At 42.7% G+C, this 25,472-nt stretch overlaps 1 protein-coding gene across 4 annotated transcripts in view; it reads right to left on the bottom strand.

The window, feature by feature from the left end:
• MTA3 (metastasis associated 1 family member 3) overlaps positions 1 to 25,472 on the bottom strand; it is a 228,903-nt gene that overhangs the window by 23,267 nt on the left and 180,164 nt on the right. The window contains exon 17 of one of the 4 annotated variants that reach the window (XM_045011463.1): positions 15,185 to 16,038. The exons of the other annotated variants lie outside the window; for them this stretch is intronic. Within the exon in view, the coding sequence (XP_044867398.1) occupies positions 16,013 to 16,038 (26 nt within the window). The 3' untranslated portion in view covers positions 15,185 to 16,012. Of the gene's footprint in view, positions 1 to 15,184; positions 16,039 to 25,472 lie in introns of those variants that run through there. 4 annotated transcript variants of the gene reach the window in all.

The following is a 25,472-nucleotide window of genomic DNA, read 5'->3' as shown; positions in this document are numbered from 1 at the left end:
CTGATCAGACACAGGAGGAATTGACCTGGATTGTGGCTTCTACCAGAGGGGAAGGTCTCTGGGCTGTTTCCTGACCCACATGGTGAATCTGTGAGGCGAGCAAATCCGCCAATAAGCGCAGGACCCACCAAGGTAGAGGAGGAACTTTGTCATATGGTATTGGTTTCACCTTGTAAAAGAAATAAAATCAGCATTTTACTAAATAAAGGCCTTTATAATCTATCATTTTATGCTGCCAACCTTTTCCTATTAATCCCTCTTATTTGTCTCCAAATTTCAGTTATACTTAATGAATCAATATGGTTCTATCTATATTTTTTTCAGAAAGCTACGAGCTAGATAGTCCAGGAGAATAAAATTGTTTGATTTAGACTCAGACTCGGCAATGGGGACAGCAGCAGTACAAACTTCAACACAGCATTCTGCAGACATGCCTCAACCATGATGTGGATGAATCATCTCCAAGAGTTTGAGAGTCACCTATTTAAAAGCCTTATGGTACAATTTCCAAAAAAGTGTCTGAGTAGCCCCATTTTCAAAAGGCCTGGTCTACACTACACGTTTAAACCGAATTTAGCAGTGTTAAACCGATTTAACCCTGCACTCGTCCACACAATGAGGCCCTGTATATCGATATAAATGGCTCTTTAAATCGGTTTCTGTACTCCTCCCTGACGAGAGGAGTAGCGCTGAAATCGGTATTGCCATGTCGGATTAGGGTTAGTGTGGCCGCAAATTGACGGTATTGGCCTCCGGAAGCTATCTCACAGTGCACCATTGTGACCGCTCTGGAAAGCCATCTGAACTCAGATGCACTGGCCAGGTAGACAGGAAAAGCCCCGCAAACTTTTGAATTTCATTTCCTGTTTGGCCAGTGTGGAGAGCTCACCAGCACAGGTGACCATGCAGAGCTCATCAGCACAGGTAACAATGCAGTCTCCTGAGAATCGAAAAAGAGCTCCAGCATGGACCGCATGGGATGTACTGGATCTGATTGCTGTATGGGGAGAGGATTCCGTGCTAACAGAACTCCGTTCCAAAAGACGAAATGAAAAAACATTTGAAAAAATTTCCAAGGCCATGATGTAGAGAGGCCACACCAGGGACTCAGTACAGTGCCATGTGAAAGTTAAAGAGCTCAGACAAGCCTACCAGAAAACCAAAGAAGCAAACGGAAGGTCCGGGGCAGGGCCGAAAACATGCCACTTCTACGCTGAGCTGCATGCAATTCTAGGGGGGGTCCGCTACCCCATCCCTGTCCGTGGATTCCGAGGTGGGGGTGGTAATCGCAGCCATGGCTGAGGATTCTGTGGACAGGGAAGATGAGGAGGAGGAAGAGGAGGACGAGCTTACAGAGAGCACACAGCACTCCGTTCTCTCCAACAGCCAGGAGCTTTTTCTCACCCTGACGGAATTACCCTCCCAGCCCTCCCAAGCAACTATCCCAGACAATGAAGCCATGGAAGGGACCTCTGGTGAGTGTACCTTGTAAATATAAGACTTGGTTTAAAAGCAAGCGTTTTTTAATGATTTAATGATTAAATGAGGACTTAGGATGCATTCGCGGCCAGTACAGTTACTGGAAAAGTCTGTTAACATGTCAGGGATGAGCGGAAATCCTCCAGGGACATCTCCATGAAGCTCTCCTGGAGGTACTCCAAAAGCCTTTGCAGAAGGTTTCTGGGCAGCGCTGCTTTATTCCGTCCTCCATGGTAGGACACTTGACCACACCATGCATGTAGCAAGTAATCTCGTATCATTGTATGACAAAGCCTAGCTGCGTATGGTCCCGGTGATTGCTGGCATTCAAGCAACATCAGTTCTTTATCTCGCTGTGTTATCCTCAGGAGAGTGATATCGTTCATGGTAACCTGGTTGAAATTCAGGAATTTAAGTAAGGGGACAGAGATGGCCATTCCTACTGGCTGTTTGCCTGCTGCTTAAAAGAAATCCTTCCCTGCAGGTAGCCAAATGCGACCTTGTAGTGAAAACACATGTGCTATGTAAGGTGAATAGTGTTGTTCACCCGTGAAAGAGTATGACCATTGTTCTCTAAAATGTATCTTTTAAAATACTTCTCTCCCTTTTTTCCCTCCCTCATGCAGCTGCAAATTTTTCAAGCATCCCTACTCCGTCCCGAAGGCTATCTCAGATAAGGCGGCGGAAAAAAAAGACGCGAGAAGAAATGTTTTCGGAAATCATGGAAGTGACCTGCAATGAAAGAGTGCATCTGAATGAGTGGAAGGACGTGGTAGCAAAGTACAGGAAAGATGCCAGTGACCATGAGGACAGGAGGGACCAACGTGAGGATAGGAGGGACGAACGTGAGGACAGGAGAGATGCTCGAGATGAGAGGAGAGATGCTCAAGATGAGAGGTGGCGGCAGGAAGATCAGCGGTGGCGGGATGCAACTCTGGGGCTGCTGCATGATCAAATTGACATGCTCCGGCGTATGGTGGAGCTTCAGGAACGGCAGCAGGATCACAGAGTGCCGCTGCAGCCCCTGTATAACCACCCTCTCCCCTCACCATGTTCCTTAGCCTCCTCCCCCGCCAGACGAGTAAGAACTTGTGGGGGTAGGCTCCATGCACCCGCCCACTCCACCCCAGTGGACAGCCCAACCAAAAGGCTCTCATTATTATGAAATTATGAAATTTTTATAGTGGCCTTTTACTTCCCTACTATTCTCCTCCGAAACCCCACCCAGGCTGCCTTGTCAGTTCTCTCCCTCTTTTTATAATTAAGTAATAAAGAATACATGATTTTTAAACGAGAGTGACTTTATTTCCTTAGAAAGCAAGCTGTGATCGAAGGGGGGTGGGTGTCTTATGGTGAATGAGTCAATCAAGGTGGGGAGGGTTTCATCAAGGAGAAAGAAACACAACAGAGATTGTGGAGCACACAGCAAGCAGCAATAACAATGGGGACATTGGTTTGGCTGAGGTCTGAGCGAGTCAGTAACGTGCGCCAGCGCACCTTTAAACGGCCAAATGCACATTCTACCACCATTCTGCAGTTGCTCAGCCTGTAGTTGAACAGCTCCTGACTACTGTCCAGGCTGCCTGTGTATGGCTTCATGAGCCATGGTATCAAGGGGTAGCCTGGGTCCCCCAGGATAACGACAGGCATTTCAACATCCCCAACTGTTAATTTCTGGTCTGGGAAGTAATTCCCTTGCTGCAGCCGTTTAAACAGAGTAGTGTTCCTGAAGACGCGAGCGTCATGAACCCTTCCTGGCCATCCCACGTGGATGTTGGTGAAACGTCCCTTGTGATCCACCAGTGCTTGCAGCACCATTGAAAAGTACCCCTTCCGGTTTACGTACTGGGTGCCCTGGTGCTCCGGTGCCAAGATAGGGATATGGGTTCCATCTATCACCCCACCACAGTTAGGGAATCCCATTGCAGCAAAGCCATCCACTATGACCTGCACATTTCCCAGAGTCACTACCTTTCGTAGCAGCAGCTTAATGATTGTTTTGGCTACTTGCATCACAGCAGCCCCCACAGTAGATTTGCCCATTCCAAATTGATTCCCGACTGACCGGTAGCTGTCTGGCGTTGCAAGCTTCCAGAGGGCTATGGCCACTCGCTTCTCAACTTTGAGAGCTGCTCTCATCTTGGTATTCTGGCGCTTCAGGGCAGGGGAAAGCAAGTCACAAAGTTCCATGAAAGTGCCCTTCCGCATGCGAAAGTTTTGCAGCCACTGCAAATCATCCCACACCTGCAAAACTATGCGGTCCCACCAGTCTGTGCTTGTTTCCCGGGCCCAAAATCGGCGTTCAATGGCTAGAACCTGCCCCATTACCAGCAGGATCTCCAAAGCGTAGGGGCCCGCAGTTTGACAGAATTCTGTGTCCATGTCCTCATCACTCTTGTCGCGGTGCTGCCGTAGCCGCCGCCTCCTCGCCTGGCTTTGCAGGTCCCGATTCAGCATTGAGTGCACGAGAATGCGCAAGGTTTTTAAAATGTCCATGATTGCGGTATTGAGCTAAGCAGGGTCCATGCTTGCTGTGCTATGGCGTCTGCACAGTTAACCCGGGAAAAAAGGCGCGAAATGGTTGGCTGCTGCTGCTTTCACGGAGGGAGGGGTGAGGCTGTACCCAGAAGCACCCGCGACAATATTTTTTGCCCCATCAGGCACTGGGATCTCAACCCAGAATTCCAATGGGGCGGGGAGACTGCGGGAAATATGGGATAGCTATGGGATAGCTACCCACAGTGCAACACTCCGGAAATCGACGCTAGCCTCGGTACATGGACGCACACCGCCGAATTAATGTGCTTAGTGTGGCCGCGTGCACTCGACTTTATACAATCTGTTTTACAAAACCGGTTTCTGTAAAATCGGAATAATCCTGTAGTGTAGACGTACCCTAAGTGACATGAAAATGGGACTCAGGCTCCTAAGTCACTTAGGATAATTTTACCCTTGGCCTCTTTGCTGATTTAGCAACAAGGCTGTCAGTTACCTCCAGAAGATGGTGGTTTTATGATGTGGACACTTATCTGATATACGTTGGACTGGAAAACCACCAATTCATTTCATATAATCTCCCCAAAACAATCCAATATAGAAACAAAATTTTTAGTCATGACTCATCCAGGCTAGACTCAAATTGGTAATTTAAAAATGGAATACTCTGTAAGTCTATTTGTCTCCTGATACTTGAATATGTTCTACCCTGTCATCCACCAAGATAGTGACACACTATAGAGGTGAGAACACAGCTGTCTGCTCAAATTATACTTACTGATTATGATTATTCTCTATTATTTCATGGTTTAGATTTATTGTTTTGGTTTCCTTGATGCAACTGGGTATGACTGAGAGGTTCCAACAGATATCTGTTTGAACTACTTTTGTGATGGAGTTTATTTTTACAAGGTCATGGAACAAGTGAATGCAATTTCTCTCCAATTAACCACCTAATAAAATGTAAGAAAATACTAATGTATCTTAAAAAAAACAAACCTAAATCAGGTGCTACAACTGTATTTTTTAATGAAATTCACTTAATTTAAACAGAATACCTGAAGCTTAACAACAAGAACAGGTTAAAGAGATTTTCTCTTCTCTCTTAGAAATGGAAAGAGAGGTGAGTGGATAATGAACTCAGCAAAACTGTTAGTTCATATTCAGTGTTGTAGCCATGTCGGTCTCAGAATACTATAGGGACAAGGTGGCTGAGGTAATATCTTGAAAAGGTACTTGAAGAAGAGCACTGTGTAGCTCAAAAGTGTTTGTCTCTCACCAACAAAACTTGGTACAATAAAAAATATTACCTCACTTCATAGAATCATAGACTTTAAGGTCAGAAGGGACCATTATGATCATTTAGTCCGACCTCCTGCACAACGCAGGCCAGAGAACCTCACTCACTCACTCCTGTAACAAACCCTTAACTATGTCTGAGATATTTAAGTCCTCAAATCATGGTTTAAAGACTTCAAGGTACAGAGAATCCTCCAGCAAGTGACCCGTGCCCCACGTTACAGAGGAAGGCAAAAAAATCCCAGGGCCTGTGCTAATCTGCGCTGTGGGAAAATTCCTTCCCAATCCCAAATATGGCGATCAGCTAAACCCTGAGCATGTGGACAAGACTCACCAGCCAGACACCAAGGAAAGAATTCTCTGTAGTAACTCACATACCACTTCCTTGTCTTTGTTAGTTCATACACAGTTAAAGATGCATTATATTGCATTTTATTAAACAACATTGGCTTCACTCATATTATAGTGACAGGAATATAGCTGCCTTTTATTTTGACCTGCGCAGTTGTCTATAGGTTTTTACATGCATAACTGGGGATTTCACTACTCTTCTAACTACTGCCTGAGATAAATCAGATCCATCCACTGAATCTGACAAACAACTGAGCGTCTGAGAGGAGGGATGTTTAAAGGACTGATATCTGTAGTATGTAGAACACCTGCAATAGAGAATACACATGGACACAGCCGGCCTGTCTCTCCAGCCCAGAGAAGAATCAGTGTCATACTGAGGCAGGCCATTCATCCAGTTTTAAACCGGGCAGTCCTCTTTTTGGGTGGTTTGTCCCACTCCAGCATTCAGACAAAACTAGACATGGTTTTGTCCGGTATTGGACTGGAAATGCCTTTTTGAAGAGCATGCCGCTCCGCTCCCCGCCAGGATGACCTCGCACAGATGGTACATGTGAGGTCATGCCAGTGGAGGGGAAGTGACGCACTCTTCAAACAGACATCCTGCTTATGGCGTGACTTCCTATGCATCGTGCATGTGAAGACATGCTGGCAGGGGCAAGGGCTCACCAACGGGAGTGGGCCCATGCCATTCTCAGAAGTACCAGAATATCTGATATTCTGGGAATGTGTGAGTGGCCACCCTAACCGGGCCTGGAATCTGGTTCAGGCTCTGTTTCTCAGGTCATCAGCTTTATTTCTTCCAAATAACACAAATTCAGCATATGGACTGTCCTTCCCTGCAACCCAGAGTCCTCGGCAGGGGCCTCTCAGTTCCTCACAGGTTCCCAGTCTACCAGCCACTTGCCTGAGAGTCACCTGCTCCAGGCCCTGCCACAGGAGCCCCTACTTCCTATAGCTCTGCCTGCTTGACCCAGGGACTTCCTGCCAGAGCCTCTCTGCTTCTAGCAGCTCTCCATGCCAACGGAGCTGCCTCCAGCCTTCACAGAAATCAGATGCTCATCAGGAAATCACATGACCCTTTGCAAACTACCAGGCCCAAACATCTATTAACAGGACTCCCACTCAGAGCAGGGCTGGCTGCCCCAGGCTTGCTGACCCTTAAAGGGGCAGATCAGCCTGCTAAATCATGTTTTTATTCTGCTAGATATGATATATTATCGTATAGACTTTAAAAATACCGATAATGCAATGGCAGTATTGCCAACTCACATGATTTAATCATGACTAGCGAGTTTGGGTGTTTCTTTATCTGTCTCATGAAAACGTGATGAAAGACTGACAACCAACACATTTTCCCTTAGTCATAATGGTCACCATTTCCTTTTTACTGCCAATAGGAGTGAAGCCAGCAAGATGGCCTTCAGGAGGCAGAGAGCAAGAGGGAGGCTGAGGGGGGTGCAGAACATAGTGATGAGGATGGGAGATGGAGGGACTGGATGGCAGCTCCCCCAGTCTGGTGGTGGTGGTGCTGGGTAGGTAAGGGAAATCCCTTCTGAGCAGCCAGGGACGGCAGTGTTGCCAGCTCTTGCAAACTAATCACACAACATGGGATTCCGCTGCCTGCAAGAGGAGCTCTCAGAATGACATGAAAAGCTCTTCTGATCCCACAATTTTCAGGGCTAAGGACACAGACCTAACCTGCCTTCATGTATAGGCCTAAAGCAGAGAGAGGGGATGGGAGTGCCAGGAAATTGGTGCTGCTGGGACACAGGCAGAGAAGCCCCAGGGCCGTATGAAGTATGAGACAGGAGTGTGGGGAGTTGGCGGTGCTGGGTTTCAGGTAGAGAAGTCCCATATGTTGCTGCTGGGTCAAGACAGTTGATTGCAGTTCCTTTATCTTAGCAGTCAGGAGAGGGTAAGTGAAATCTCCATCCGAGCAGCCAAGGAGAGGTGTGCATTTGTGTGTGCATTAAACTTTCAACCTGCAATTATCACATACTCTTTGGCAGAGGAATAAAGGGGAGTTGAGAAGTTAAAACAGACTAAAAAACATTATTTGATTTCTTAAATTCATTATTTCTTGGCCAATCTCATTTTTGATCTTTTGAGGTTAACAATATTGCAGTGGTCAATTGCTGTTCAACACAGGAAGTTAATATATAATAACTCATTAATAAAATTGAAAGTGAAAAAAGATCTGTATAATTATGCTTGTACAGACACTAGAAATTCCTAGTAACATTTCCCGTGTTTTGTACCATGTACTACATGCCTGGTTTTTTCTGTCTCATCTTATTTCTCATATGTTCTCCACTTGTTTGTTTCCTTGTGTTTTGATTGCTAGAGATAGTGAAACATAACCAGAGTTAAAGTACATAGATCAAATAAAAAGCAAAGAATGGAACTATTCAACAAATAGGGATGGTATAGAAGTATCTAACAGATTCTGGGATACAGCAAAATCTGTTTATTAAGAAAAAAAATTGCAAAACAGAACTGAGATTTTAGAATAAGGGGAGACATAGATGTTCCCCACATCCTCTTTGGCAGGACTTTAAGCGAGTTCATGTATTAACTTCAATCTCGCATCAGTTTAGCTAAAAGCAAGATTTTCACCAGAGGAAATAAGGCTGGCAATTAAGCTAGACAATTAAGACAAAGAGCCCTCACTTAAAGGGCAGCATTAAAAAAGGCAGACATCTTACATGTGATCCATACAAATCTTTAACCCCCAAACCAGGGGAACTGGAGAAGAACAGAGTTTATTTGAAAGCTATAAATCTTACCAAATCTTTGGAGGTTAATAAAATAGGTTAGAACTTCTAGTTTGATTAACAAAAGTTTGGGAGTTTTTGAGAATTTAAATTGCAAGGCCTTAATGCTGTACTGAGAACTTCATCCGTGAGCCTCTTAGCCATGCAGAGCCCTTTAACTGCAACTGGGCTTTGCACAGGTACAGTTGTCCACCCATGTGGTTCTCAATGCAGGGCAAGAGCCTAATACAGTTCCCAGGTCTGGCAACTTCTCTACTACTGTTTATAATGTGCTAGTGAAAGATGTTACTTCCTTTTAAACCAGAATGCTTAGATAAACCCACAAGCAAGGGGTTTTACCAAATTTTATGTAAAGGACAACTATGGCCTCAATTCACAACCAGAGCAAACTTGAAAACGAATGTCAGGTATCAAGGGGTAGCCGCGTTAGTCTGTATCCACAAAAACAACAAGGAGTCTGGTAAGAAAAAGTGGATTTTTTACCCACAAAAGCTTATGCCCAAATAAATGTGTTAGTTTTTAAGGTGCCATTGGACTCCTTGATGAAAATGAATGTGCCTCTTTTCACGTGTTTTCTTTTTCAAAAATAAAAGTAAAAAATGCTGTCAAGGATTCTTACCACCAGGCTGGATAAACTGCTAATAAAAATCATTCGTAGAGATTGGATGGGTTCATCTTTGGTCCTTATTTCTGCAGATAAGAACCCTTTTAATGTGCATTTCTTACAGCTTAGCCTAGTCTTAAAACCAAGTGTTTTAAGTTCATTTCCTGATTCTGAAAGAACATTTGACTGGGTTGAGTAGGCTTGAAACTCTGGAAATGCTGGGATTTGGAAAAATTTTAAAATAATTTCAACCTTACCTGAAATCTAACTTCAGCAGACTTCCAGAATGGGCATTGAAAGAATGGCAGCAACTGACACTAAAAAGCCCCCATCTTTTAAAGCACAAAAAGAAACTGGGAGATGACTCTCTGTCCCCATTTGGTCTGTGATTTACAACTAGCTGTGCATGCACATAAACTGATCCCCTGATACCAGAACTGCACACTTTATTCCCAGAAGACAAGCAAAATAACTTGCAGCAGATGTGACTTCAGTACTGCCAACAATTTATAAATAAAATTATTTTATTATCTTGGAATACTGGAGGCATAAATGGGAGCTGCCCAGTTTCCTGATGTATTCTAATTCTTTCTAGAGATGCATAGCTTTGACCCCATAGAGCTGACAAAGAAGCAGTACACTGAAGTTCTGCTCCTTTAGAATAATCTGGTTTTGAAACTAGAGTGACAAATCAAATATCTGAACCTATGTACAAACGAAACAAGGGCTACATAATCATAGATGTAAAACCATCCAATCCTAAATGGGGAAAATACTTCTGGGGTTAGCTAAAGAATCATTTCAAATCTTACATAATTTCCAGAAATGTATTGCCTCCAAGCAAATTATCCACATTTTCTTCACAATTTTCAAAACTACTGGGGCAAAATGTGTATCTCCTTAGTAATTTGCTGGGCTTTTCTTAAATTAATGTCATTCTGATCACTGGAACATGGACACAAGAAAAAAAACCTGCATACATATCATTTTCTTCAAAATGATTTACCTGGAGATTATTTAGAAAATGATACTTTAAACCTCCCACAAAAACTGGTGATCTTATTAACAGCTCCATAAACTCTGAGAGAACCAAATGCTCCATTAATATCAGAATGCAAAAAACAAGTCTGGCATTTCCTGGAGCAGAGATATTCAACCTTAGTAACTATCCACGTAGCACAGCCCCCAACTGTGATTCTACATAGGACCTTGCCACTGATTGTGTAAAAGAATTCCTAAGAAATGAAGCCAAAGAGAACGTAAAACTATTTCATTTACTGTTTCTTTCTTAGGCTTGGTCTACATTAGGAATTTATATAGATATTAATACAGCGGTCAGGGATGTAGATTTTCCACACCCCTGAGCGACATAGTTATACTGACCTAAACTCCAGTGTAGACAGCAGTAAGTTGATGGCAGGGCTTCTCCCATCAACATAGCTCTCACCTCTCAGGGAGGTGGAGTACCTTTGCCAATGGGAGACGCTCTTCTGTAGGTCTGAGTAGCATCTTCGCTAAGTGCTACAGCGCATAGCTGCACCAGTGCAACTGCAGCACTGCAAGTGGAGACAAGCCCATACTCTCTCACTACAGGAGCTGTATGAATATTTCAATTCCTGGAAAAGTCAATACACCTTAGGAGTCTGTAGAGCAGAACAGTGAGTGCTCTTCAGTGTTACTTTTAAAATATTACACCAATCTGATAACCATATTAACAGGAATAAATTTGACTTTGTAAGGGGCACAGTCTAAATCCTATAAATATTATGACACTGGTAACAAACTGGACTAGCAAAATGCATGAGCACATGCACAAACAAAATGTGATATCATAGCATTTCCCATGGAATATTTGATTCAATTAATTCAACAGCTGACTGGACTAGGTACTCCCCAGTTACATAGCCTGATTTTGTTTTTGAAGGTAGTGTGACTTTTAGCAAGTAATGAAATAGTTAAGAGATAATTAACAGGTAATGTAGTTTAGAAGAAACAATCCAGCCCAGCTGACAACCTAATCACCCAAGAAACTACTGCAAGCAGGAACTACAGAACTGGAATCCAGAAAACATAACCCATGAGTGCTATGCTACTATTGTCTAACAACTGAGGTTACATGTCCTGGAACTTTAGTTTCTGAAAGTAATACCAATTGAAAGCAGCTATTCCAGGAATGAGGTTCTGGTTATCAGCAATTTGTTATGGAAAATAAATTGGTTGTAGTGTTTATTACTGTATATTGGTTTGAGAAATGATGTATTTCACCAGTTATAAAGCAGAGCAGAGTACTGTAGCATAATATTTATTTGTATTAGGATTCATTCTCTCAGTAGTAGAAGCAATAATAATATTAAAGTTTAAACCATATTTTTGCTGTAATGTGTCATCACCATGTTACATCTAGAAATCCCATCATCCACCATGGCTCTCAGTCTTTCAGCCTCTGGTGATCGATCTGCAAGAGTCACATTTGCAGCATAAAATAATATTCACACTTCACATATTTGCATTTCATGTCACAGACATGCATTACAAAAATAAAATTTTAAAGTTTCTATTTGAGAATGAGACCTGCCAATCTGCCAATTTCCTAACTCTGTCCTGTAGTATTTTTGCCTGTAAATGGACGGCATGATGGCTCAACAAACCACAGCACTACTCTCTAGTGCACCATACCACACGCAGTATTGCAATTCAAGTCCTTTGTCTGCTGGTGTTTAATTCAGAAAGCAGGGAATATCTCAGATGTCTGAAGACATACTTTTCTAATGAAAGCCACAGGAAAGCACATAGTTAAGTATCTTTCTCACTTGGCAGGTGTATTAACATTATTAATAGAGAATGTCAGAATGCATGGGAATAGCTCCCATTCCAGAAGATAAAATAAATATCTGAAAAACAGATTGGCTAAAACAAAAAGAGATCGCAACCACCATTATACTCTAAAATTAAAGTAATATGCTACAACAATGCTAGGGAATTATCCTTATTTACTTAAGGGCAACTCACATAGCTAAGGGCTTGCAAGATCTAACCGCTTGTCCTCATGCTTCTAATGCCTAGTCATCCCTGGAAACAAATGTACTGCTTAATTGACTCTCTTGAGAATACACTCTGTACTGGGAGCATTCTTTACATAAAAAAGTCAGAGAAGACATGATTTTCCTGGTAATCAAAATACCCCTATAAAGTCTGTGAGTATGTAAATAACTGATAGTTATCAATGATTAGACTCAGGGAAAAGCTGGCTGCACATTTCAATGCAGACAACCTACATCCTTACATCAACTAGTCTGAATTTATGAACATTACAAGTGTTTACAAAAATCCTTGTTATCAGCTACAATTAATTTTTCAACTCTAAAATTCTATAAGTAAGAGAAGCTAATGCCTAATGGGGAAATTTGGAAAAGCATTTTACTTTTATATCTTTTTGGTTCTTTTTGTCTTTATTACTAGGGATGAAATATGAAATCAGGATCTTGGTTCTTGCTGATTATTTTCCACCTGAAGTAGTAATGCTACTCCTAACATCAGGGTTGAAGGAATGGAGGTGGTGAGTGGGAATAAGCAAACAGAGTAAATTAACTCTGTGGGGAAAAGATTATGTTTTCATGCAACCCTGATGTAGTGAGAAAAATGTCTCAAGGCAAATATAGAAAAATATGAGATATAATAGAAGAACTATAGAATGCTGCCAAGATTTTCCACAAGGCAGCGTGGGTCTAGAAAAGATGTCAGAGATGATACACTGGGGTGACTCAAGGTTGCATAGTTGAACTTTGTCTCTTGAGTAGATAATCTGGGCACTGAACTGTGAAATCAGGGGTCCTCCCTTATGGCAATGAAAATGAGAGAGTATAGGCTAAATGTTGCACTCAAAGCTTCAGGGTATTTTCCTTTTCTCTACTAATATTTAAGCTATCCCTTTCAAATTGGGACACTGGAAAGGTATTAAAATATACTGTTACTATACCAAGTTCCACCTCATATAGTAGCAAATTTTAAAACTTTTTAGACTGGAAGATCTCAGTTGTTTGTGTTTGTATAGAGCCTACCATAATGTGAGGTAGTCTGGGAAGTCCACCTCTTCAACAGATTTAACTCAGATATTTGATAGGAAAAGTATTGGAAGTTTTACACCCACTCTTGATATGCTCAACGGTTTTTCCAGAATGGGCTGACTAAAATGTGAAAGCAACTTCTTTGTCAGCTACTAGAACGTGAGGCAAAGTGGACAGGGAAGATAATGTGCTTAGCACACTGGGAGGTAGGTACTGATTTTGTTGAACTTGATCACCAAGGGCAACTATTACAGAGGGAACTGCTTGTAAATCAAGATGTTGCAGATGCCGACCTGGAGTAACCTCTGACATTTGTCCCTCACTGAAGCAACAGGAAGAGTAAAAACTTAAACAGCATAATTTAAGGCAGTGGCTCTCAACATTTCCAGACTACTGTACCCCTTTCAGGAGTCTGATTTGTCTTGCATAGCCCCAAGTTACACCTTAATTAAAAACTACTTGTTTACAAAATCCGACATGAAAATATAAAAGTGCCGACTTTCTCATTTTTACCATATAGCTATAAAATAAATCAACTGGAATATAAATATTGTATGTACATTTCAGTGCATAGAGCAGTATAAAGAAGTCATTGTCTGTATGAAATTTTAGTTTGTACTGAATTCAATAGGGTTTTTTATGTAGCCTGTTGTAAAACCAGGCAAATATCTAGATGAGTTGATGTACCTCCAGGAAGACCTCTGTGTACCCCCAGGGATACACGTACCCCGGGTTGCAAACCGCTGATTTAAGGGCTTCATTTTCCCTAGACCAGGGACGGGCCAACTTTTTGGACTGAGGACCACATTGCGTTTCCAGAATTGTGTGGAGGGACGGTTAGGAGAGGTTGTGCCTCCCCAAACAGCCAGATGTGGCCTAGCCACCGCCCCCATCTGACCCCCACCCCCGGTTTCTCGCCCCTGACGGCCTCCCCAGGACTCCTGCTCCATCCAACCCCCCCGTTCCCTGTCAGCCCCCCCAGGTCTTCTGCCTCATCCACCCCACCCTGCTCCATGTCCCCTGACTGCCCCCGGACCCTCTGCTCCTGACTGCCCCCCGCCATCCCATCAAACCCCTCCTCTCATTCCTGACCTCCCCCCTGGAACTCCCCAACCCATCCAACCACCCCTTCTCCCTGACCACCCCCGAAACGCCTGCCCGACTTCCCCCGCCACCCCATCCAATCCCCCCTCTCCTTCCTGACTGCCCCCCTGGGATCCCTGCCCCTATTCAACCCCCCTGTTCCCCACCCTCGGAGCACCCTGACCCCTATCCACATCCCCGCCCCTGACTACCATTCCGAACTCTCCTGCCCTCTATCCAACGCCTCCTGCTCCCTGTCCCCTTACCACGCTGCCTGGAACACCAGTGGCTGGCGGCACTACAGCCACGCCACCCAGAGCACCAGGACAGGAAGCTGTACCACCTGGCTGGAGCCAGCCATGCCGCTGCACAGCACAGAGCACCGGGTTAGGCTGCGGCTCTGCAGCTGCCCGGCAGGAGCTCGCAGCCCCGCCGCCCAGAGGGGGGACAACAGGGGAGGGGCCAGGGGCTTGCCTCCCAGGCCAGGAGCTCAGGGGCCGGGCAGGAGGGTCCTGTGGGCTGGATGTGGCCCGTGGGCCATAGTTTGCCCACCTCTGGGCTAGATCAAGGGCATATATAGCTCCAAATGTTGTGTAATTTGTTTTTTTTTAAACAGTGAAGCAGTTTCATTACTTAAGTTACACAATGATATCCTCATTCCAAGAGATCTCTTTTCTGCTCTCCATGAACACACATCTCTATTCACATCAATGGGAGATGTGCACACATAACAAAAAGAAACATATCCCCAAACATCCTGGCGCTTAGCTAGGCATGCGGCAGAAGTGAGGAAGATGGAATGAGCGTGTCCAAAAACACGTTTTAAAGGGGAGAAACTAGCCAACGAGCACGTGACCTACATGTTCTGTTTCACACTTTTAAGGAAGATTGGTGCAGAAGTTAAAGTTGATCACAGGCAGGTTTCGAATCTGGTTCTACTGTGAAACTGATGACAAAAATGGCATTGTGGAGTTCCTTGTTTATTGAGTCTTAATCATTTACACATCAAATGTGCCCAGCTGACTGGTAAAAAAAAAAAAGATGTTTGTAATAACTCAAGTAGAACAATACTAAGTTATGTACAAAGCCAATAAAATACTCATATCAACAGCAATACACACACTAGCAAATTAAGCTTCAATTTAATAATAATTTTACATGGTTGCTCCTGATATACATTCTACGTGAGATAATGCCATCTCAGGAGAATGTCTGAAAGCCCTATCGATAAACAAAACTGAGACTCTGATATCTGCAAACAAAAAAGACAGAGAGAGATTGCACCACAGATAGAATACACTAGTACATTTCTAAACAAGAAATTCAATCATACTGTGAAAAACCCTTTCCTGTATACATATTTTCACATATGATTACATATCGATGAGTCAGGATGAGGCAGATACATGCAACTTCTACTGTTTCTCCATGAAGCAAGAAAGACTCGAAGAAGAAAGTGTCCAGTCTCTCAATACTTCACCAATTAGAGATACTGTTTACATTTTCCTGTGCTTGGCATACAGAGTTGCAAGCTTCCAACAGAAAAAGTGGGAGCAATGAAAGGACTATTTCTTCCCCACTCATACCCCATCTGAGTCTTACTCCTGAATAAGCAATGATACGGAAGGAGAGAGAGAGAGAGATTAGACTGTCATCAAAAACTGGAGACTGTTTGGAGGTTTGTCCTTTTCTTGCTTTGTCAACTGCTCATGTCACCTCCCCACCTGGCTGTACTTGGGTCCTAGTCAAATGCAGCAGGAAACAGCTTAGTATAGTCCTTATTCTCAGCTGTACACCTCAATATTTGTTCCTCCAGGAGCTGAGGCAACTCTTGATTGGGAGGAAGGAAAGGTGACATCTCAGTCTGAAATACAGCATGAACGTTCTGGAAAAGGGAGAGAGAATTAGGGTCAAGATTGGTGGTTAAATTCTGGTGTGGTTTGGAAAATTGGCATTGCTACTTTCTCTCTCGACTCATAAGCCAAGATAAATGATGCAAAGTCCATCAGGTACAGAGTGATTTTCTTGGTCTGTTAGTTGTCATTAACATCCCAGATGTCCCAGGGACACTCTGGCTCTGTTCCATGTCAAAGTGGAGATGTTCCTGCCAGTAGATGGGGAAAAATGCAAAAGATCTTAGTTAAAAAAAACCCATACACATAATTAGCAGTAATCACTAAACCACCACTACCATGGAGGCGGGGTTCACAGCCTACAGTGAACCTGAACTGTTGTTGTTGCTCAGATTTAAGAAGCTGGTGGATGAAGGGATTGCTAAAAGTCATTTGGAATCCTGTAGCATGAAAAGAAATATTGTTAGATTCAAAATATGTAGTGAGTCTTTTTTATAGTAACCACAGGAGAGAACACTTGCCAGAGTCTTGTTACACACCTGAATCTTCTTGGCATCATCCTCATTTCATTGATCAGGATTGACAAAGCATATTGAAGGACTTACGACTTTCGGCAGAGAGAATTCTATTTTTTGGGTGGGACTGCTCTTCTGAGTTACCAAGAAATGTTTTAATTAATCTAAGTTGTTTGGGCTTTTGCAGCAGTAGCAACAGAAGGAAAGCGATTGCGTCTCCCAGAGTAGATAAAAGCAGCAGCATGTGCCTAGAGGAAGACTCCAAAAGGCTGTAATCTTTCCAGAAAATATGATGACAGGGATTTTTGGCATCCAATGAGTATGTACAGAATGAAGAATTGGGGTGAATGAAGATTATGCACATGAAGTTATTTTCTCTAAAAAGGTGAAAAGTTTAAATTTCGCTGAAATTATATACAGTGAAGTTTGCAATAAAAGTAATCCCGCAGAATGCATTACATAAATCAGAAACATTTTTGGTCAGGATATGGGAAGTCAATGCCCTCATCCAGAAGAATTAAAAGACTTACCACAAAGAAATGATAAGTGCATGCAATTATATAAAGCCATCTTAAAGCTTTAAGTGTTTCATATCAAATGTGTACAGTATTACTTAAAATAAATTTAAGACACATGAACTCCTTTGAAATCACTGGGGTATTATTGTTCACAAGTCTGAGAATTGGCTTTAGAAACACAGAAATCTATGGAAGAATATAGTTCTGTCTTTGGAACATTCTTTTTTTAAAGTTCCAAGTTCTCAACCTAAAATTTGGATTCCTGCTCATTGTGTTTTCTTGCAGTTCTTCCAAGCCACTGGCTCCCAGCCTTTTCCAACTGAAAGTACCGACTGTAGTTGGGGACCTGAAATTGGAACAGTTGACTTCAGGAGCTTAGTCTCCCATGGTAAAACAGTGGATCTGTCATAATATCCAATCTTCTGAATTCCCCCATTCCATTGGTCATTTCTACAAGGCCACAGCTGGGCTTGACTGCTCTGTCTTGCCTATTTCTTAGATAATCTGCTGGTTCCTGTATGAGAGATGAGTGGCCAGATTAATGGGGCAGCTGAGAAGACATGAAAAACTTTAGGAGAACTGTGCCCACACCAACTCAATTACTACTTCGCTGGTTTGTGGAAAGAGCCACTATTATTCATGAAAACGATAAAAATTAAAAAAACATACACAGCAAAACAAAACCTTTTAAAGTCGATTCAGAAAGCCATAGAAGTAATATTTTGTACAGAAAAGAAACGTACATTCTCTATCTAGCTACAATATCCTTCACTTGCAAGGAGACAGTGTGGCATTACGCCCCATATTCTTCATAGTAATATTATTGTGATATGATTATGGCCTATCTATGATAAATTCTACTCAAGATATCATGTAAGATATCACTGAAAAGGTTATGATTCACTAAATATGATTATCCTATTTGTATGCATGTATCATTTTGGTATCTGAAGTTAGGAATATTGTCTCTGCATCTATTACAAATGGCTGGCTTGGATGGGCCTTTTGGGAGAACAATAGGTCTTAGTAGATGCTAATCTCCCACTGGGAAGCCTTCCGGAAGATGCTACAAACAGCCTCTGAGTCATGGTTTCTATGTCCCTCCAGGGGCAGGTGACCAAATCACCTGCGCCTGGACTCCATCTTCGAACACCAGTTTTTTTCCACTGACTGGGTATGGGAACCAAGAGGGGAGACAAAGGGTTCCCAGCATATGCAAAAAGCTGTTTAAGGCTGGGGAGTGACATCATCATTGTTCTTCACTGACTCCCCACCCAAAGGAGACCTTGGAAACACCTGAGGAACAAGGACTGGACTGGGGGAGAAGGGCTGAACTCAGGCTACAGGGATTTCTAGCCTGTGAAAGGAATACCTGGAGTTTTCAGCTGCAAGCAAGTGCAGCTTGCTCTCAGGAATCTCTGCAAACTGTCTAAATCAACAATTAAGATGAGAATTTGCTACTCATAACTAATCTCTTTAGTATATTAAGCTTAGATCACATTTTTGTTTATTTGCTAGGTAATTTGCTTTGATCTGTTTGCTATCCCTTATAATCACTTAAAATTAGGGCTGTCAAGCAATTAAAAAAATTAATCGCGATTAATCACACTGTTAAAATAATAGACTACCATTTATTTAAATATTTTTGGATGTTTTCTACGTTTTCAAATATACTGATTTCAATTACAACACAGAATATAAACTGTACAGTGCTCACTTTATTTTTTATTACAAGTATTTGCACTGTAAAAACCAAAAGAAATAGTATTTTTCAGTTCACATAATACAAACACTATAGTGCAATCTCTTTATCATGAAAGTTGAACTTACAAATGTAGAATTATGTACAAAAAAACTGCATTAAAAATGAAACAATGTAAAATTTTAGAGCTTGCAAGTCCACTCAGTCCTACTTCTTATTCAGCCAATCGCTCAGACAAACAAGTTTTTTCACATTTACAGGAGATAATGCTGCTCGCTTCTTGTTTACAATGTCACTTGAAAGTGAGAATAGGTGTTCTCATTGCACTGTTGTAGCCAACATTGGAAGATATTTACATGCCAGATGCGCAAAAGATTCACATGCCCCTTCATGCTTCAACCACCATTCTAGGGGACATGCATCCATGCTGCTGACGGGTTCTGCTTGATAACAATGCAAACAGTGTGGATCGACGCACATTCATTTTATTTATCTGAGACAGATGCCACCAGCAGAAGGTTGATTTTCTTTTTGGTGATTTCGGTTCTGTAGTTTCTGCACTGGAGTATTGCTCTTTTAAGACTTCTGAAAGCATTTTCCACACCTCATCCCTCTCAGATTTTGGAAGGCGCTTCAGATTCTTAAATCTTGTGTCGAATGCTATAGCTATCTTTAGAAATCTCACATTGGTACCTTCTTTGTGTTTGTCAAATCTGCAGTGAAAGTGTTTTTAAAATGAATAACATATGCTGAGTCATCATCCAAGACTGCTATAACATGAAATATATGGCAGAATGTAAGTACAACAGAGCAGGAGACATACAATTCTCCATTAAGGAGTTCAGACACAAATTTAATTAATGCATTTTTGTTTAACGAGCGTCATCAGCATGGAAGCATGTCCTCTGGAATGGTGGCCGAAGCATGAAGGAGCATACAAATGTTTAGCATATCTGGCACGTGAATACCTTGCAGTGCCAGCTACAAAAGTACCATGCAAATGCCTGTTCTCACTTTCTGGTGACATTGTAAATAAGAGGGCAGCATTATCTCCTGTAAATGTAAACAAAGTTGTTTGTCTTAGCAACTGGCTGAACAAGAAGTAGGGCTGAGTGGACTTACAGGTGCTGAAGTTTTACATTGTTTTGTTTTTAAGTACAGTTATGTAACCAAAAAAAAATCTACATTTGTAAGTTGCACTGTCATGACAAAGATTGCATTACAGTACTTGTATGAGGTGAACTGAAAACTACTATTTATTTTGTTTATCATTTTTATAATGCAAATATTTATAATAAAAATAATATACACTTTGATTTCAATTACAACAAAGAATACAATATATATGAAAATATAGAAAAACATCCAAAATATTTAATAAATTTTAATTGGCATTCTATCATTTAACAATGCAATAAAAACTGCGATGAATTAATTTCTTAATCGCGATTAATTTTTTTGAGTTAATTGTGTGAGTTAACTGTGATTAATTGACAGCCCTACTTAAAATCTATCTTTTGTCTAAAACCTGTGTGTGGAAATCATAATTTGGGGTAGAAAGCTGTGTATATTCCTCTCCATATTGAGGGCGGGGGCAAATTTCATGAGCGTAGACTGTACAGTCTGCAGTGCAAGACAGTATAATTTTGGGTTTAGCTTCTGCACTTGAGTAACTGAGCAGTTCCTTAGCTGAGCCTTCCCATGCAGAGCTAATCTCAGCATGTGTGTGTAGCTGCAGCTGGGTGTGTCCCCACCTATATGTGTGCTGGAGGGGGCTTGAGAGACTGTCACAGCAGTACAGTGTAAAGGGAGCACAGGCTGGTGAGTCAGGCGGGCTCAGTGGTACACCAGTTCCAGGTGGCATCCTGGGGGAAACCCGTCACAGAGAGATTCAGCGATCGAACAGATATTTTTCTTCTTTAATTATTATCATCCTAGCGCAGTACTTAACATAACTGTTTTTGTCCTGACTTTTTCAACATTACAATGCTGCTGTTTCTGCCAATCTAGTTACATTTTATACAGGATACAGAGCCTAGGTTAATGGCTCAAATCTGGATCAGATACATGACAAATATAACATAGCTCAGCTGTTAGTGGCCCACACACAATGGGTTTGAGGGCCTCAGTCCAGTTCCTACTGAGCAAGTGTCCTCATCACAAACACCGCCATCCCAAATGACACTAACCGCTCCTCTTCTTAGCAGTGTCTGCAGAGAGACCAAAAATTGCCCAAGGATTGAACTACGTTTCCACCCCTACAGAGAACCCCTCTAGAAAGGGTTAATGCATAATGCCTGGGCTGCGTAGAGAAGCTTTTATGGTATCTGCCAGTATTACAGACTCAACTGAATAAAGGGGTCTCAGTCTTGAGGAATGTCAGGCCAGCACCTTTTATAAGCATTACATTTAAAAAAAAAAATTTAAGTACCAACAATTTCCCCTTCACTATCCTTCCCCCACCCCCCAAGCAGAGGCGTATTATCGCCTAGGCCTAGAGTGGCAAATGTGCAGGGGCACTCACGACCCCTCCCCAACTCCGCCCCTTCCCCAAATCCCTGGCCTGCCTCCTCCCCCAGGCGCACCATGCTTTCCTCCTTCCACCTCCCTCCCAGGCTTGCCGCATGAAAGCGCTGGGAGAGAGGGAGAAGCAAGTAGCAGTGCGCTTGGAGGAGCCAGAGCAGAGGTGAGCTGGGGCCTGCGGGTGCAGGGAGTAACCCGGGGGGGCCGGGAACTGCTCCCCCGCCCCAGCTCACCTCCACTCCACCGCTGCCATCCCCCGAGCGTGCCACAACTCCCCTTCTTCCCACCCCCCAGCTTACCGCGGGGGAGCAGAGGTGAGCTGGCGGGGCGGGGGCAGCAATTTTTTGAGGGCCTAAGGGCGCCAAATTTGTTAATACGCCACTGCCCCCAAGCCAAAAGAAGTGAAGATTCTATATGTTAAGTGGTGGGAGGGGTGTAGGTCCTAGAACTCCAACATAGCTTTTTAAAAATGAGCCTAATTTCATATTTGCACCATACACCTTTGAACCACTACATCCATTATTAGCTAAATAATAAGAACTCCCCCAAAACAGCATGCGGGCTTACCCATGTGAAAAGCAATGCCTTAAAACATGTCAGACCTAAATATGTATTTACATTAGCTTAAGTGGTGTTTACTTCAGAGCCGTAAATTGCTCCATATCTTGGGTCAACGTGTTTTTCTGGCTTCCTTTAAACATTTTTTCTAATAGTAATGACAAAAGCACACCTGGAAATTCAGACATTTCCCTTTGCTTCAGTAATGTTAAGGATATGAAAATGGCAAATGGCAGGATATTAAAAGATAAGACTTTAGTGTATGCACCTATGCGCATTTTTGTTTGCTAGTTTCACTAAAGTGTAAGTTAAAAAACAGAATATATCAACCTCTCAGCTGTATATTTCCTGGCTGTTGTTAGTTGGTGCCACACAATAACACTAACAAAACTAAATAGTCTTTTGTAATCAAAGATATTGTATAGTATATTACATACTGTATTAAAACTAATATTTTATTAAAAAATAGCATAATATTATAGCGGCAACTACACAAAAAACAGACACACTTCCCAAGCTTCTCAAATTATGCACCTTGTTACTGATCTGTATTTGAAAAGAAGCAGGGTGGTGTACTCATATCTTACAGTGAGTAGGAAACATTTTCTATTCCATCAGTAACCAAAGAGAATGTTAAAGACCAACTTTTACTTGCACACAAGAATCACAGAATCATATCCAACTTAAACCTCCCCCACTGCAACTTGAGACCATTACTCCTTGTTCTGTCAGACTGAGAACAGTCTAGATCCATCCTCTTTGGAACCCCCTTTCAGGTAGTTGAAAGCAGCTATCAAATCCCCCCTCATTCTTCTCTTCTGCAGACTAAACAATCCCAGTTCCCTCAGCCTCTCCTCATAAGTCATGTGCTCCAGCCCCCTAATCATTTTTGTTGCCCTCCACTGTACTTGTTCCAATTTTTCCACATCCTTCTTGTAGTGTGGGGCCCAAAACTTGACACAGTACTTCAGATGAGGCCTCACCAATGCCAATTAGAGGGGAATGATCACGTCCCTCGATCTGCTGGCAATGCTCCTACTTATACAGCCCAAAATGCCGTTAGCCTTCTTGGCAACAAGGGCACACTGTTGACTCAGAGCCAGCTTCTCGTCCACTGTAACTCTTAGGTCCTTTTCTGCAGAACTCGGTCCCTAGTCTGTAGCAGTACCTGGGATTCTTCCATCCTAAGTGCAGAACTCTGCACTTGTCCTTGTTGAACCTCATCAGATTTCTTTTGGCCTAATCCTCTAATTTGTCGAGGTCCCCCTGTATCCTATCCCTACCCTCCAATGTATATACCACTCCTCCCAGTTTAGCGTCATCTGAAAACTTGCTGAGGGTGCAATCCACGCTATCCTCCAGATCATTAATGAAGATATTGAACAAAACTGGCCCCAGGACCGACCCTTGAGGCACCCTTGATACTGGCTGCCCACTAGACATGGAGCCATTGATCAATACCCATTGAGCCAATGATCTAGCCAACTTTCTATCCACTTTATAGTCCATTCATCCAGCCCATACTTCTTTAACTTGCTGGCAAGAATACTGTGGGAGACCGTATCAAAAGCTTTGCTAAAGTCAAGGAATAACACATCCACTGTTTTCCCCTCATCCACAGAGCCAGTTATCTCATCACAGAAGGCAAATAGGTTAGCATGACTTGCCCTTGGTGAATCCATGCTGACTGTTCCTGATCACTTTCCTCTCCTCTAAGTGCTTCAAAATTGACTCCTTGAGGACCTGCTCCATGATTTTTCCAGGGACTGAGGTGAGGCTGATTGGCCTGTCGTTTCCTGGATCCTCCTTCTTCCCTTTTTTAAAGATGGGCTCTACATTAGCCTTTTTCCAGTCATCCGGGACCTCCCTCAGTTGCCATGATTTTCAAAGATATTGGCCAATGGCTCTGCAATCACATCCGCCAACTCCTTTAGCACCCTCGAATACAGCGCATCTGGCCCCATGGACTTGTGCTCGTCCAGCTTTTCTAAATAGTCCTGAACCACTTCTTTCTCCACAGAGGGCTGGTCACCTCTTCCCCATACTGTGCTGCCCAGTGCAGTAGTCTGGGAGCTGACCTTGTTCATGAAGACAGAGGCAAAAAAGGCATTGAGTACATTAGCTTTTTCCATATCCTCTGTCACTAGTTCCTCTTCCCTTCTGTCTCTGCTGGCTGTGCTGCCTCTCCTTGCTCCCTCTGTTGGGGGGAAGGCTGTGTCCCCACCTCTCTCTCTTTATACCCGTTCATAAGCAGACCCGCTTCTCTGGTGCTTCCCTTTTTTACTAAAAAAAATTCGGCTTATGAATGAGTATATATAGTAATTGCAAATGAGGAATAGTCATCCAAGGAGGATGTTTCTAATAGGGTCCCATAGGGGTCTGTTCTTGACTCAATATTTTTCAAATCTCTTTATCAATGATCTGGAAGAAAATGTAAAACTACTGCTGGTAAAATTTACAGAAGGTGCAAAAATTAGTGGAGCGGTAAATAATAATGGTACTAGCTAAGTAATAATGAGAGGCCAGTTATACAGACAGACCCAGATCACTTGTTATAGTGGGCTTGTTCGAACAACATGCATTTTGACATAGCCAAATGCAAGTCACATATCTAGGAATAAACATAAGGTCTCACTTACAAGATGAGGGGTCGTATCCGGGAATGCAATGACATTGAAAAGGATTTAGGGATAATGATAAATAACTAGCTGAACATGAGTTCCCAATGTGATGCCATTGCTAAGTGGGAGAACAGAATCCTTGGATGTATCCCAGGGAAATATCAAGCAGCAGTAGGGAGTTGGCTCTGGCTGTATTAGCGAGACCATTACTGGATACTGTGTTCAGTTCTGGAGTCCACACTTCAATAAGAATCTTGAAAAATTGGAAAGGGTTCAGAAAAGAGCTACTACAATGATTTGAGGTCTGGAAAATATAGAATCATAGAATCGTAGGACTGGAAGGGACCTCGAGAGGTCTTCTAGTCCAGTCACCTGCACTCATGGCAGGACTAAGTATTATCTAGACCATCCCTGACAGGTGTTTGTCCAACCTGCTCTTAAAAATCTCCAGATTCCATAACCTCCCTGGGCAATTTATTCCAGTGCTTAACCACCCTGACAGTTAGGAAGTTTTTCCCAATGTTCAATCTAAACCACCCTGTGACTCCCTGATACCCCCTTATTCACCACTGTCATATAATTAGGATATATTTTGCACAAAGTATGCCTTGTGAGGTATCATTCTAAAAGTCTTGATCTGCTAGACATTAATAACTCGTTGGTTTGTATGTGCAATCACCGTATGTGAAGGTATGAAGTTTGGCTATTGAAACATGTTGTGAGTCTGAAAACACCCACAAGCAGCCTTTCAGGTACAACAGTAAAAAGGCCAAACAATGTTCATGGCTTACTGAGAAAATGCACACAAGCACAAGGATTACCCCAGGAAGTGTGTACAATACAAACCTCTCCGAGATAGCACTACACAATGGAAACTGTTTGACCCAGGTCACAGCAAAAGAGCTTTCCAGCAAGTGGGAAGAAGACATTAAAGGGGGAAATGATATCATGATGGTACCTCACTCTCCTTACAACAACGCACCTGGAAACACCTGAGGAAGTAATGGTCCCAGACTAAAGGGATTTCTA

This window comes from Mauremys mutica, chromosome 3, assembly GCF_020497125.1.
Source record: "Mauremys mutica isolate MM-2020 ecotype Southern chromosome 3, ASM2049712v1, whole genome shotgun sequence".
Taxonomy (NCBI): Eukaryota; Metazoa; Chordata; order Testudines; family Geoemydidae; genus Mauremys; species Mauremys mutica.
The sequence above is the reverse complement of the archived record's forward strand: the minus strand, read 5'-3'. Positions and strand labels throughout refer to the sequence as shown.